Source organism: Salvelinus alpinus, chromosome 3, assembly GCF_045679555.1.
Source record: "Salvelinus alpinus chromosome 3, SLU_Salpinus.1, whole genome shotgun sequence".
In the NCBI taxonomy this organism is placed as follows: domain Eukaryota; kingdom Metazoa; phylum Chordata; class Actinopteri; order Salmoniformes; family Salmonidae; genus Salvelinus; species Salvelinus alpinus.
The window spans coordinates 6,711,048-6,727,160 of NC_092088.1; the positions used below are offsets into that span (position 1 = coordinate 6,711,048).

General features: G+C 44.5%; 1 protein-coding gene across 1 annotated transcript; it reads right to left on the reverse strand.

Annotated features, from left to right (window-relative positions):
* Positions 1–440: 440 nt before the first annotated feature.
* Positions 441–10,289, reverse strand: LOC139569947 (cofilin-2-like). The gene is made up of 5 exons (XM_071391337.1): positions 9,958–10,289; positions 6,796–6,954; positions 6,145–6,284; positions 3,464–3,540; positions 441–1,233 (listed from the first exon to the last, which is right to left on the reverse strand). The coding sequence occupies exons 1-5, from the start codon at positions 9,958–9,960 to the stop codon at positions 1,118–1,120; spliced, it is 495 nt and encodes a 164-aa protein (XP_071247438.1). The 5' UTR covers positions 9,961–10,289; the 3' UTR covers positions 441–1,117.
* Positions 10,290–16,113: the final 5,824 nt, after the last annotated feature.

Consider the following 16,113-nt stretch of genomic DNA (forward strand, 5'->3'; position numbering starts at 1 on the left):
TTTCATTAATTTAAATTGTAAACAAAAAACCACAACACATTTTTCCAATTTGGGAGGTAAACTCACTACTATTCAATAATTTGGAAGTATTTTCGACTGAATCAAGACATTAGAATGTACTATAGGCCACCAAAATTGAGCTTGTTCAGCATCTCGGGGGGATCCTGGCTAGCTACTTGTTCTATTTGACTGACTTCTCCATGTGCTCGTGGAAAACACTGTATTTTCATACAATAAAGTGTTCTGTGTTCCTAAGAAGCTTCTCTATAACATGGAATACAAAGTACAACACCAGAAGCAACAGACCAGGCTTAACTTGCCCGACTGCTCTGTTGACAATTGCCCCGGACAATAATGCAAACCTTACTGCCAATCTCTGTGATATCAAATGGAATACTGCACAGACAGACAGACAGAGACAGAGACAGACCAGGGGAGTATACAGGAAATTCAGTTTCTCTTTATTATAGTGGTGGAGCTTCTGCCATCAACATTCTGCAGAGGTATCTTCCTTTTTTTAACAAGACATTTTTGAAATTTCAACAAAACATCAGCAAACAAGGAAGGTATATGAATAATATGATTGAAATCGTATCAGATGATTGGTCTGGAACAGAGTCAATAGACACAGGATACCAAAAAAATTAAAGCCCATTCAAGGATGATCTTAGGATCCAAAGCTACAAGAAAATACATGTTCATTTGTATAAATCATGAAGCAGTTATGTCTGGGAAAAAGTATGACATTTATCAACTACATGAGTAGCTATTTTATTACTAATCTACCATTGACCAAGGAATTTTTTTTATTTTTATAAAGACCAAATCAATTACAATACTCTGTTGATGGACAGATCAATTGGACACACAGGAAGTTGGCTGCTTTTGTATTGGTGTTTTGACCAGACCTGTGTTCACACACACTATTCGAACTCAAATACTTGATTGAACTTGTTGTAACGGAAGTATTAGAAAAGTCCCAAACGTATTTTTTTTTTTTAAAGCCCACCTGACAGGCTTAAGCAAACACTGAAAGTATCTGAAGGATTTCGATTAGTATTTGAACCCAGGTCTGGTTTTGATTCCATGTTGTACGGCGGCATCAGGAGTCAGGACCTTAGACCTCTTTCCCCTCCAGTTTTTTAACGACTCCTCTCCCTCCCAGTTTATCGATGAAGACAGAGCTGTCTTTGGCGTCTGACATGTCGTTCACCTGCCACTCAAACTTCAGACCTGTGAAACACACGAGAACACAGACAGTCAGTCAATTTCTCTCTTTTTTTTTTAAGGGAATCACACTCCTCACATTTTTTAGTTTCGGTTTAATTGGAGATTAAAAATAGAGGAGAGTGGTACTGAAATATCAGTGGGCTGGTTCCGTAACCCGTGCTGCAGTGGTGTGTCTGTTCTGGAGGACCTGGCTTAGACTACTAGACCACCTCAGGCCACTTGTGCTTCCACACCTGCATTGCTTGCTGTTTGGGGTTTTAGGCTGGGTTTCTGTACAGCACTTCGAGATATTAGCTGATGTACGAAGGGCTATATAAAATAAACTTGATTTGCTGATTTGTCATTTCTGTGTCATTCATCAGGCTACTGTCCGCTAGAATCCGCACTTGAAACAATAACAAAGCGGATCACCCCGCCTCTGTTTTGGTAAAAAGCTGACGGGTGGGCATGGAGAAATGTAACCACTCAAATTCTAACCATGCATGATATCAAAATTATAGTTTTATTCATGTTTTGAAGCTACACATCGTTTGTTTACATTTACGTTGTTGACAAACATTGGAGTAAAGCAATTGTATTTTTTGGGGTTCTGATGGGATACGACCAGTGGCATGTCCAGGTGGTGGCCCGGGATGGGGTACCCCTGGAATCTGATTGGCCACTCCAGTGCCCCCCCCCCCCCCCCCCACGGAAATTCTGAGATCTGATAGGTTGTCTCTAAATATATTGATCATTTTGACCAAGACGCGTAGCGACAGCAAGACTTATCAATCTCACCGTAGAGTGCCCCTCTGTCTTAGTATGTGCGGCCTATGTATCCGTCGTTATTATTTTTGGCCAGACAGCATCAGATCCACGGGCCACGGATACTAAGACAGAGGGGCGCCATTTGCCTCGTTCGGTTGCTTTCTCTGGTGAAATAGATCCTGCCTCTTGAGAATTGAAGGAAAATTACGAAACACGGATAGACACGAATGCGACGTTATTTAAAAAAATGTGTAATTGTTTTGGTGGTGGAAGCCTGGTTTCCCTTGGCATTCATGAATACACATCACTTTGTAGGCTGAATGTCATTACTGATAGTGTTTGTAATACATGTCCTTTTCCATTGAAATGACAGGTGCACAGTGCACTGATCGGATGCTGGACTTCTGCAGATGCTGGACTTCTGCAGATGCTGGACTTCTGCAGATGCTGGACTTCTGCAGATGCTGGACTTCTGCAGATGCTGGACTTCTGCAGATGCTGGACTTCTGCAGATGCTGGACTTCTGCAGATGCTGGACTTCTGCAGATGCTGGACTTCTGCAGATAATCTACTTAACCTACTTAACCTACTTTTGAAGTGATTTGTTTTTCACAATCAGATGAAAACCTCACGACTGGTTGTGTTTGTGCCACATTCAAAGTTCAAAACATTTACACGTCTTTACTATGAAAGCCAATACATTTTTTACATAGGAGGTCCCCCTTAAAAACAGAGAGACACACAAATATCACAGTATAATTCGCACTCTGAATGGCACTTTCAAGTGAATTTACCGAAAGCAAACCCTGTAACAAGACTTTTGGGATTGATTTATGATTGACTTGAACAGGGAAATGTACCAAACCTAATCTGAAGAATTTCATGTGTTGAACCATTCTAATAATATAGGGGGAAAACTCCACCTTGCATCAATTAAGGTTCAAAATGTTCTGGTCCCCCTGAACTGGGTCTGTACCCCACCTTGGCCACCCCATTCAAAATGTTCTGGCCCCCCTGAACTGGGTCTGTACCCCACCTTGGCCACCCCATTCAAAATGTTCTGGCCCCCCTGAACTGGGTCTGTACCCTGTCTTGGCCACCCCATTCAAAATGTTCTGGCCCCCCTGAACTGGGTCTGTACCCCGTCTTGGCCACCCCATTCAAAATGTTCTGGACACGCTACTTTGAACGACAGTTGAACTAAGCTCATAACGTATTTAGACATTAGATTTTTCAAGAATCAATATAATCAATAATGATTCATCTATAAATCCCAAAATGGATGTAGCAAACTGACGATTCTAGCATGCAATAGGCGGCGTTTGAAAATGAGAGTATCTTATTGGACAAGTCCATGCAATCTCTCCCTGTTTCACTCCATTTTATTCCATTTGGTACCTAATGAACATAGCCCCCCCCCCCCTGATGCTGGACAGGTGATTGGATGAAAGTGTTAAAGCAGAACTGAGCCTACCCAAACTCTTACCTTGGAACTTTGCTTTAATGTATTGCTTTGAGCTGGCGTATTTCATTTTCTTTTTGATAGTTGAGTGTTCTGGAGCCCTGCAATTCAAACAGAAGAATATTACATTTAGAAAGGACTCCCAACCATTCTGCCTTGAGTCAATGTCCAAATCCTCTCTCTCTCACTCCCTCCACTCAAAATGGCTGACATGGTAGTGTTATGTACGGTGTAGAGTACATGTCCTTTTATTTCTATTTCCACCTATCACCTTCCTTGTGGCCGTACTTGCTCTCCCAGGAACAGTCGTACAGGGATAGTTATTCTAATGTAGTTATTCGAACTCTTTAAACCCATGCTATTCGAACTCTTTAAACCCATGCTATTCGAACTCTTTAAACCCATGCTATTCGAACTCTTTAAACCCATGCTATTCGAACTCTTTAAACCCATGCTATTCAAACTCTTTAAACCCATGTTATTCTAGCTCTGTGGTCCAACGTACCACATGATGAAGACCAGGTCCTCTTTGGGGCTGTCCTTGCTCTCCCAGGAACAGTCGTACAGGGTTAGTTATAACAAGTCTAGTTATTCTAACTCTGTGGTCCAACGTACCACATGATGAAGACCAGGTCCTCTTTGGGGCTGTCCTTGCTCTCCCAGGAACAGTCGTACAGGGTTAGTTATTACAAGTCTAGTTATTCTAACTCTGTGGTCCAACGTACCACATGATGAAGACCAGGTCCTCTTTGGGGCTGTCCTTGCTCTCCCAGGAACAGTCGTACAGGGTTAGTTATTACAAGTCTAGTTATTCTAACTCTGTGGTCCAACGTACCACATGATGAAGACCAGGTCCTCTTTGGGGCTGTCCTTGCTCTCCCAGGAACAGTCGTACATGGTTAGTTATTACAAGTCTAGTTATTCTAACTCTGTGGTCCAGCGTACCACATGATGAAGACCAGGTCCTCTTTGGGGCTGTCCTTGCTCTCCCAGGAACAGTCGTACAGGGTTAGTTATTACAAGTCTAGTTATTCTAACTCTGTGGTCCAACGTACCACATGATGAAGACCAGGTCCTCTTTGGGGCTGTCCTTGCTCTCCCAGGAACAGTCGTACAGGGTTAGTTATTACAAGTCTAGTTATTCTAACTCTGTGGTCCAGCGTACCACATGATGAAGACCAGGTCCTCTTTGGGGCTGTCCTTGCTCTCCCAGGAACAGTCGTACAGGGTTAGTTATTACAAGTCTAGTTATTCTAACTCTGTGGTCCAACGTACCACATGATGAAGACCAGGTCCTCTTTGGGGCTGTCCTTGCTCTCCCAGGAACAGTCGTACAGGGTTAGTTATTACAAGTCTAGTTATTCTAACTCTGTGGTCCAACGTACCACATGATGAAGACCAGGTCCTCTTTGGGGCTGTCCTTGCTCTCCCAGGAACAGTCGTACAGGGTTAGTTATTACAAGTCTAGTTATTCTAACTCTGTGGTCCAACGTACCACATGATGAAGACCAGGTCCTCTTTGGGGCTGTCCTTGCTCTCCCAGGAACAGTCGTACAGGGTTAGTTATTACAAGTCTAGTTATTCTAACTCTGTGGTCCAGCGTACCACATGATGAAGACCAGGTCCTCTTTGGGGCTGTCCTTGCTCTCCCAGGAACAGTCGTACAGGGTTAGTTATTACAAGTCTAGTTATTCTAACTCTGTGGTCCAACGTACCACATGATGAAGACCAGGTCCTCTTTGGGGCTGTCCTTGCTCTCCCAGGAACAGTCGTACAGGGTTAGTTATTACAAGTCTAGTTATTCTAACTCTGTGGTCCAACGTACCACATGATGAAGACCAGGTCCTCTTTGGGGCTGTCCTTGCTCTCCCAGGAACAGTCGTACAGGGTTAGTTATTACAAGTCTAGTTATTCTAACTCTGTGGTCCAACGTACCACATGATGAAGACCAGGTCCTCTTTGGGGCTGTCCTTGCTCTCCCAGGAACAGTCGTACAGGGTTAGTTATTACAAGTCTAGTTATTCTAACTCTGTGGTCCAACGTACCACATGATGAAGACCAGGTCCTCTTTGGGGCTGTCCTTGCTCTCCCAGGAACAGTCGTACAGGGTTAGTTATTACAAGTCTAGTTATTCTAACTCTGTGGTCCAACGTACCACATGATGAAGACCAGGTCCTCTTTGGGGCTGTCCTTGCTCTCCCAGGAACAGTCGTACAGGGTTAGTTATTACAAGTCTAGTTATTCTAACTCTGTGGTCCAGCGTACCACATGATGAAGACCAGGTCCTCTTTGGGGCTGTCCTTGCTCTCCCAGGAACAGTCGTACAGGGTTAGTTATTACAAGTCTAGTTATTCTAACTCTGTGGTCCAACGTACCACATGATGAAGACCAGGTCCTCTTTGGGGCTGTCCTTGCTCTCCCAGGAACAGTCGTACAGGGTTAGTTATTACAAGTCTAGTTATTCTAACTCTGTGGTCCAACGTACCACATGATGAAGACCAGGTCCTCTTTGGGGCTGTCCTTGCTCTCCCAGGAACAGTCGTACAGGGTTAGTTATTACAAGTCTAGTTATTCTAACTCTGTGGTCCAACGTACCACATGATGAAGACCAGGTCCTCTTTGGGGCTGTCCTTGCTCTCCCAGGAACAGTCGTACAGGGTTAGTTATTGCAAGTCTAGTTATTCTAACTCTGTGGTCCAACGTACCACATGATGAAGACCAGGTCCTCTTTGGGGCTGTCCTTGCTCTCCCAGGAACAGTCGTACAGGGCATAGCGGCAGTCCTCCGTCGGCATCATGTTGACGATCTTCCTGAACACGTCCTCCTCCCCGTTCAGGTCCTTGACCTTAATTGATCGGTAATTGATTAATTAACAGCAATTATATAGTGTTTTTTTATATTTTTTTATCTAGATGCTCACGTTACAACCCCTAATAGTAATAAAAGTAAGAAAGCTTGGACATTGTGGTTTCTGTATTTGAATGCATTTACGTGACACTACATGATTCTATGGTAACCACGTTAGCTCCCAATTACATTATATTATAAAACGTTCAGAGTTTTAAACAATGCTATGTGTATGTGAATGTCTAGAATAAGATAACAAATGAGATATTTAGGACACAGAGAAAGAAGCGAGGAGAGAGGATGCAAGGAATTGAGGAAAGATAAATTTAAGAAAAGCTTAGAATGCCTAACTATGCGGTCCTCTGGATCTGAGCTGGTAGAGCACGGGGCGTGCAACGCCTGGACAGTGAGTTCGATTCCCGGGACCACCCATACGTAAAACAAAATGATGCTTTGGATAAAAAAAAGTGTCTGCTAAATGATATATATCATTATATGGCTCCTCTGACCTTCAGGCATTTGTCCTTGTCCACGATGATACATTTCCCGTCGTCGCTGATCTTGAAGAGCACCAGCTTCAGCTGCTCCTGCTTGTCAGCCCCCTGGAGGCGAACTCTGATCTTGTCAAACGTGTGAACGACATCATCGTGGACCGCTATTCCAGAGGCCTGGTCACAAAGGAGAGAAGAAGTAGAAGAATACAACGGTCACAAAGGAGAGAAGAAGAAGAAGAAGAATACAACGGTCACAAAGGAGAGAAGAAGAAGAATACAACGGTCACAAAGGAGAGAAGAAGAAGAAGAATACAACGGTCACAAAGGAGAGAAGAAGAAGAAGAATACAACGGTCACAAAGGAGAGAAGAAGAAGAAGAATACAACGGTCACAAAGGAGAGAAGAAGAAGAAGAATACAACGGTCACAAAGGAGAGAAGAAGAAGAATACAACGGTCACAAATGAGAGAAGAAGAAGAAGAATACAACGGTCACAAAGGAGAGAAGAAGAAGAAGAATACAACGGTCACAAAGGAGAGAAGAAGAGTCAGAGGAATGTGGATCTCCTGTTAGTCTACCGATCGCTCCGCGTGCTGTTGATGTCTGACTGCCAACAAATTTCACTCGATTCTACATTTAAAAAAATCGGATTGCTCTGCTTCTCAAGTACTCTCAGCCGACTACCGCTATTGGTGCGTTGTAGCCTTCGGAAAACGGTGCTGGTTCAGGTGAAGCCTGGCTGTGACTCTGTATAGTTTCCCTCTGAGTGGTGGAGGCTTCCAGACAGACTGGAACAAGTCAGCACTAGATTCTAAATCTGAACGTTGTCCTAAAGTAGGATTTGACAATGAGGATAATACAATACATGGGGTATAGAGAGAGAGAGAAATACATGGGGTACAGACAGAGGAAATAGACCTCATTCTAATAGTTCAGGATACATGGGGTACAGACAGAGGAAATAGACCTCATTCTAATAGTTCAGGATACATGGGGTACAGAGAGAGGAAATAGACCTCATTATAATATTTCAGGATACATGGGGTACAGACAGAGGAAATAGACCTCATTCTAATAGTTCAGGATACATGGGGTACAGACAGAGGAAATATACCTCATTCTAATAGTTCAGGATACATGGGGTACAGACAGAGGAAATAGACCTCATTCTAATAGTTCAGGATACATGGGGTACAGACAGAGGAAATAGACCTCATTCTAATAGTTCAGGATATATGGGGTACAGACAGAGGAAATAGACCTCATTCTAATAGTTCAGGATACATGGGGTACAGACAGAGGAAATAGACCTCATTCTAATAGTTCAGGATACATGGGGTACAGAGAGAGGAAATAGACCTCATTCTAATAGTTCAGGATACATGGGGTACAGAGAGAGGAAATAGACCTCATTCTAATAGTTCAGGATACATGGGGTACAGACAGAGAGGAAATAGACCTCATTCTAATAGTTCAGGATACATGGGGTACAGACAGAGGAAATAGACCTCATTCTAATAGTTCAGGATACATGGGGTACAGACAGAGGAAATAGACCTCATTCTAATACGTCAGTGTACATGGGGTACAGAGAGAGGAAATAGACCTCATTCTAATAGTTCAGGATACATGGGGTACAGAGAGAGGAAATAGACCTCATTCTAATAGTTCAGGATAAATGGGGTACAGACAGAGAGGAAATATACCTCATTCTAATATTTCAGGATACATGGGGTACAGAGAGAGGAAATAGACCTCATTCTAATAGTTCAGGATACATGGGGTACAGACAGAGGAAATATACCTCATTCTAATAGTTCAGGATACATGGGGTACAGACAGAGGAAATAGACCTCATTCTAATAGTTCAGGATACATGGGGTACAGACAGAGGAAATAGACCTCATTCTAATACGTCAGTGTACATGGGGTACAGAGAGAGGAAATAGACCTCATTCTAATAGTTCAGGATACATGGGGTACAGAGAGAGGAAATAGACCTCATTCTAATAGTTCAGGATACATGGGGTACAGACAGAGGAAATAGACCTCATTCTAATAGTTCAGGCTACATGGGGTACAGACAGAGGAAATAGACCTCATTCTAATAGTTCAGGATACATGGGGTACAGACAGAGAGGAAATAGACCTCATTCTAATATTTCAGGATACATGGGGTACAGAGAGAGGAAATAGACCTCATTCTAATAGTTCAGGATACATGGGGTACAGACAGAGGAAATATACCTCATTCTAATAGTTCAGGATATATGGGGTACAGACAGAGGAAATATACCTCGTTCTAATAGTTCAGTACACATGGGGTACAGAGAGAGGAAATATACCTCATTCTAATAGTTCAGGATACATGGGGTACAGACAGAGGAAATAGACCTCATTCTAATAGTTCAGGGTACATGGGGTACAGACAGAGGAAATAGACCTCATTCTAATACGTCAGTGTTTCGTATTGTATCTCTCTATAGGAAATTAGTTCCCTTGTGAATGTTCTAGGCCCCCTCAACCACATTCCTGGAGACGGTGGGGAACAAGTCAGGACTAGTAGCATAGCCGCGCTGGCGAAGCCTAAACACTCAGGAGGGAGCTGGTTATATAACCCATGGCATCCTATTCCCTATATAGTACACTACTTTAGACCAGAGCCCTATGGCACCCTATTCCCTATTATAGTGCACTACTTTAGACCAGAGCCCTAATTCGAATGCAACCTAAAACTCTTCTATTCCTTACTTCCAGAAGAATCCAAAGATATTGTAAGATGAAACTCTTGACATTCGGATGAAGGTTAAGTAAGTTTTGATTGTAAACAACAGAAAAACGTTTTTCTTCAATGAAAACAGGGAGAGAAAAAAGAAATCAGACCACTAACTCTATGAGGTTGTGAATGTGCCAAAAGAGACAAAGATTCAGGATAGATTCCCACTGAAGTTACAAGTTATGGCCTTACAATTATCCGTGTAGTATCGGGGGAATACTCGACCGGACAGAGAGGTATACTGTCCATTTTGAAGTTATTTTAAAACCTTTTCTCTCTCAGTTTCATACATAGCACATGTCCTAATCTCTAACCCCACAAAATATATTACAATACTGAGAATTTGTTGGCTTAGAGAAGAAGAAAAAAAACATCCGTGCAGAAAAACCTCCCAACACTCACCATTTTTACTGCAGTTGTGTGAAGAAAGTAGACAGGAAAGGATAGCTGATGGGTGTGTTGCAGTGCTGTCTGGTCTGTGGCAGCGCTGTCTGCTCCGGAAAAATAGAAAACAGGTAGAACAAGTGGGAGGTTTGGTTACAGTCAGCTAGCTAGCTACCCTTTCACCTCTAATGTCTGATGTAGCCTGAGGCTATACTAGTTTCCAACATTGTTAAAACAAGTATATTAAAAAAAAATTAAACTCTTTGTTGTTGTTCATTTTAACTTAGCTATTAGGTTTATAAACACTCTATCACTTTATACGCATATAAAGTCATTTAAATTACCTTAATAGGTAATAATTACACAGGTGAGTGGGAGCCAATGTTGGCTGGTGGGCGGAGTTGGGGAATAAACACGCCTTATATGGAGAACCAATGAGGCGACATTAACGTGACTAAAGTTTGAAAGACATTTGGCAGAGGAGCGGAGAAGGAGTGGGTTATCTCTCCCTCTCCATTGTGGGAATATAAACTGCTTGTATAAATAGCTCAACAACAAACTCCGTGATACTATAGAACCATAATCAGTCACAAGAAGAGTCTTTAATATACATGTCACATACCAGGAGGGGTGACATCTTTATAAGGTACCTTCATCTTCTGTTTCTGAGATACTGGGTTTGACTTGGACTCTGTCCCCAGTGGTACCCTACACCCTGCTCTATGGGCACTGGTCAACAGTATGTCCCCAATGGGACCCTACACCCTGCTCTATGGCCCCTGGTCAACAGTACGTCCCCAATGGGACCCTACACCCTGCTCTATGGGCACTGGTCAACAGTACGTCCCCAGTGGTACCCTACACCCTGCTCTATGGGCACTGGTCAACAGTATGTCCCCAATGGGACCCTACACCCTGCTCTATGGCCCCTGGTCAACAGTACGTCCCCAATGGGACCCTACACCCTGCTCTATGGGCACTGGTCAACAGTACGTCCCCAATGGGACCCTACACCCTGCTCTATGGCCACTGGTCAACAGTACGTCCCCAATGGGACCCTACACCCTGCTCTATGGGCACTGGTCAACAGTACGTCCCCAATGGGACCCTACACCCTGCTCTATGGCCACTGGTCAACAGTACGTCCCCAATGGGACCCTACACCCTGCTCTATGGGCACTGGTCAACAGTACGTCCCCAATGGTACCCTACACCCTGCTCTATGGCCACTGGTCAACAGTATGTCCCCAATGGGACCCTACACCCTGCTCTATGGCCCCTGGTCAACAGTACGTCCCCAATGGGACCCTACACCCTGCTTTATGGGCACTGGTCAACAGTACGTCCCCAATGGGACCCTACACCCTGCTCTATGGGCACTGGTCAACAGTACGTCCCCAATGGGACCCTACACCCTGCTCTATGGGCACTGGTCAACAGTATGTCCCAAATGGGACCCTACACCCTGCTCTATGGCCACTGGTCAACAGTACGTCCCCAATGGGACCCTACACCCTGCTCTATGGCCACTGGTCAACAGTATGTCCCCAATGGTACCTTACACCCTGCTCTATGGGCACTGGTCAACAGTACGTCCCCAATGGGACCCTACACCCTGCTCTATGGCCACTGGTCAACAGTACGTCCCCAATGGGACCCTACACCCTGCTCTATGGCCACTGGTCAACAGTACGTCCCAAATGGTACCCTACACCCTGCTCTATGGGCACTGGTCAACAGTACGTCCCCAATGGGACCCTACACCCTGCTCTATGGGCACTGGTCAACAGTACGTCCCCAATGGGACCCTACACCCTGCTCTATGGCCACTGGTCAACAGTACGTCCCAAATGGTACCCTACACCCTGTTCTATGCTGACGAGGACATGTGGTACGGGTGTAGTTAGTTTGCTGAAGATGTCATGTGGTACGGGTGTAGTTAGTTTGCTGAAGATGTCATGTGGTACGGGTGTAGTTAGCTTGCTGACGAGGACATGTGGTACGGGTGTAGTTAGTTTGCTGAAGATGTCATGTGGTACGGGTGTAGTTAGCTTGCTGACGAGGACATGTGGTACGGGTGTAGTTAGTTTGCTGAAGATGTCATGTGGTACGGGTGTAGTTAACTTGCTGACGAGGACAGGTTAGAACCTGTTCTGTTAGGAGGAATGTGAGCCTGTACAGTCCTGGAAAGAGGTGTGGCGTTGACAGCGTTACCTGGTGAGAGAGAGAGAGGGGGGGTGAGGGGAGGGGGTGGAGGGGAAAGAGAATGTGAGTCAGAGAGAGAGAGGTGTGGTGTGACAAGATAGAGAGGGGGGAGAAAGAGAGAGATAAAGAGATGGGAGAGAAAGAATAGAAAGAGAGAGGGAGGGATAGAGGGGGGGGGGAGAGAGAGGGTGAAGAGAGGAGGGAGAAAGAGAGAGAGAGCAAAAGAGGGAGAGAAAGATTGGGGGAGGGATAAAGATGGTGGATAAAGAAAGAAAGAGAGAGAGAGAGAGAGAGAGAGAGAGAGAGAGAGAGAGAGAGAGAGAGAGAGAGAGAGAGAGAGAGAGAGAGAGAGAGAGAGAGAGAGAGAGAGAGAGAGAGAGAGAGAGAGAGAGAGAGAGAGAGAGAGAGAGAGAGAGAGAGAGAGAGAGAGAGAGAGAGAGAGAGAGAGAGAGAGAGAGAGAGAGAGAGAGAGAGAGAGAGAGAGAGAGAGAGAGAGAGAGAGAGAGAGAGAGAGAGAGAGAGAGAGAGAGAGAGAGAGAGAGAGAGAGAGAGAGAGAGAGAGAGAGGTCTAACAAATCATAGTGCTGCTTGGCCAGCTAATAACCTAACCACCAATCAGGTAACATTATGGACGGACGTTCAAATCCTGTTGTTGCCTTAACCTGTCTCTGTTCCGATAACTGAGAGAGAGAGACAGACAGACAGAAACAGACGGACCCAGACAGACAGACAGACAGACAGACAGACAGACAGACAGACAGACGGACCGACACAGACAGACAGACTCCCTTGTCCTTGCCGATGACAAGCATACCCATAACATGATGCAGCCACCACCATGCTTGAAAATATGAAGAGTTGTACTCAGTGCTGTGTTGTGTTGGATTCGCCATTAAACTCTGTAACTGTTTTAAAGTCACCATTGACCTCACGGTGAAACCCCTGAGCGGTTTCCTTCCTCTCCGGCAACTGAGTTAGGAAGGACGCCTGTATCTTTGTAGTGACTGACTCACCAAACTAAAGACAAACAAGAGCAAAACGTATCAGTAGACTTTCCCATGGAGTCCATCAATGTTCCTTTTAAATCATGAACATTTCAGAAAGGACATTTCCAAAACTGTACTCGACCTAATGTATATATACAAGAACATCTGCTAAATATGTGTATTTAAATACAATTTGATTTTATATATTTAATTTTTGTACCTTTATTTAACCAGGAACGCAATCTCTATTGTACTCCACACTGCCCTTTTCCCACCTGGACAAAAGTAACACCTACGTGAGAATGTTATTCGTTGACTACAGCTCAGCGTTCAACACCATAGTGCCCTCCAAGTTCATCAATAAGCCAAGGACCCTGGGACTAAACACCTCCCTCTGCAACTGGATCCCGGACTTTCTGACGGGCCGCCCCCCAGGTGGTAAAGGTAGGTAACAACACATCCGCCACGTTGATCCTCAACACGGGGGCTCCTCAGGGGTGCGTGCTCAGTCCCCTCCTGGACTCCCTGTTCACTCATGACTGCATGGCCAGGCACGACTCCAACACCATCATTAAGTTTGCCAATGACACAACAGTGGTAGGCCTGATCACCGAGGAGGTCAGAGACCTGGCCGTGTGGTGCCAGGACAGCAACCTCTCCCTCAACGTAATCAAGACAAAGGAGATGATTGTGGACTACAGGAAAAGGAGGACCGAGCACGCCCCCATTCTCATCAACGAGGCTGTAGTGGAGCAGGTTGAGAACTTCAAGTTCCTTGGTGTCCACATCAACAACAAACTAACATGTTCCAAGCACACCGAGACAGTTGTGAAGAGGGCACGACAACGCCTATTTTTCTAACTCATGAGAATGAAAAGATTTGTCATGGGTCCTCAGATCCTCAAAAGGTTCTACAGCTGCACCATCGAGAGCAACCTGACTGGTTGCATCACCGCCTGGTATGGCAACTGCTCAGCCTCCGACCGCAAGGCACTACAGAGGGTAGTGCGTATGGCCCAGTACATCACTGGGGCCAAGCTTCCTGCCATCCAGGACCTCTATACAAGGCGGTGTCAGAGGAATGCCCTAGAAATTGTCAGACTCCAGCCACCCTAGTCATAGATGGTTCTCTCTGCTACCGCATGGCAAGCGGTACCGGAGCACCAAGTCTAGGTCCAAGAGGCTTCTAAACAGCTTCTACCCCCAAGCCATAAGACTCCTGAACAGCTAATCAAATGGCTACCCAGACTATTTGCATTGCCCCCCCCTCTTTTACACCGCTGCTACTCTTTGATATTATCTATGCAAGGGAGACCTGGCCAAGGCAGCAACACTCAATACATTGTAGAATTAAAACATACAACAATACAATTCAACAACATGATCCAGCCTAAAAAAAACATTTACACTCCTCTGTAACAGAGTCTCCCATCAAAATGTTCAATTCATTCAGTGGCACTAACATATGTAGCTGAGGCATGGATTGTAAACAAGACGAGACGGCAGTTTTGCACAGTACTGTAAATGTCCTGGGGACTTTAAGCAGTGGTGTAAAGTACTTATGTAAAAATACTTTAAAGTACTACTTAAGTAATTTTGGGGGTATCTGTACTTTACTTTACTATTTATATTTTTGACTACTTTTACTTCACTACATTCCTTAAGAAATACATTTTCCTTGACATCCAAAAGTACTTGTTACATTTTGAATGCTTAGCAAGACAGGAAAATAGTCCAATTCAACAGAACACCCCATGTCATCCCTACTGCTTCCGATCTGGAGGACTCACTAAACGCAAATGCTTAGTTTGTAAATGATGTCTGAGTGTTGGAGTGTCCCCCCTGGCTATCCGTAAATGATGTCTGAGTGTTGGAGTGTCCCCCCTGGCTATCATTAAATTTCTTTAAAAACTAGAAAATGGTGCCGTCTGGTTTGCTTAATATAAGGAATTATAAATTAGTTATACTTTTACTTTTGATACTTAAGTATATTTACAACCAAATACTTTTAGACTTTAACTCAAAAGTTCCACCCCCCCCTCGCTCTTTCTCTGTCATACTCAAGTAGACTTTTACTGGGTGACTTTCACTTGAGTTATTTTATATTAAGGATCTTTACTTTTACTCAAGTCTCTGTACGATGGAGGAGGTTGCAACAAATTCATAGACTTGTCCAGGATAGGGAGTTCACTAGCGATTCATAGACTTTGGCCAGGATAGGGAGTTCACTAGCGATTCATAGACTTTGTCCAGGATAGGGAGTTCACTAGGGATTCATGGACTTTGACCAGGATAGGGAGTTCACTAGGGATTCATAGACTTTGGCCAGGATAGGGAGTTCACTAGGGATTCATAGACTTTGGCCAGGATAGGGAGTTCACTAGGGATTCATGGACTTTGGCCAGGATAGGGAGTTCACTAGAGATTCATAGACTTTGGCCAGGATAGGGAGTTCACTAGGGATTCATAGACTTTGGCCAGGATAGGGAGTTCATTAGGGGTTCATAGACTTTGGCCAGGATAGGGAGTTCACTAGGGATTCATAGACTTTGGCCAGGATAGGGAGTTCATTAGGGGTTCATAGACTTTGGCCAGGATAGGGAGGTCACTAGGGTTCATAGACCTTGGCCAGGATAGGGAGTTCACTAGGGGTTCATAGACCTTGGCCAGGATAGGGAGTTTAGAGAGAGGACGAATGTTTTTAGCATCTGAGGGATCTCCACCCTTTAGCAGTGGGAGGACGTATGTTGATTTCCAAATGCTGGGTATGGAATTGGTCAAGAGACTCAAGTTGAAAATGTGAGCCACAGGTTCAGTAATAATACCAGCTGCTATCTTTAAGGAGGTAAGAGTCCAAGTTGTCTGGACCTGCAGACTTTTTACTGTCTATGGCCTTTAGTGCTTTATAGACCTCAGTATAAGAAACAAGCTCAAAGTTAAAATGGTTCACATGAGGGCCTATATTATAGTTGACTGTAACAGA

What these genes read in the sequence shown, in the direction of transcription:
- LOC139569947 (XM_071391337.1), bottom strand. An exon ending in GACCTGGTCTTCATCATGTG is followed by an intron (nt 3,541 to 6,144) that starts GTACGTTGGACC and finishes TTTGAATTGCAG; the next exon opens with GGCTCCAGAACACTCAACTA. An exon ending in CATTAAAGCAAAGTTCCAAG is followed by an intron (nt 1,234 to 3,463) that starts GTAAGAGTTTGG and finishes TGTGTTTCACAG; the next exon opens with GTCTGAAGTTTGAGTGGCAG.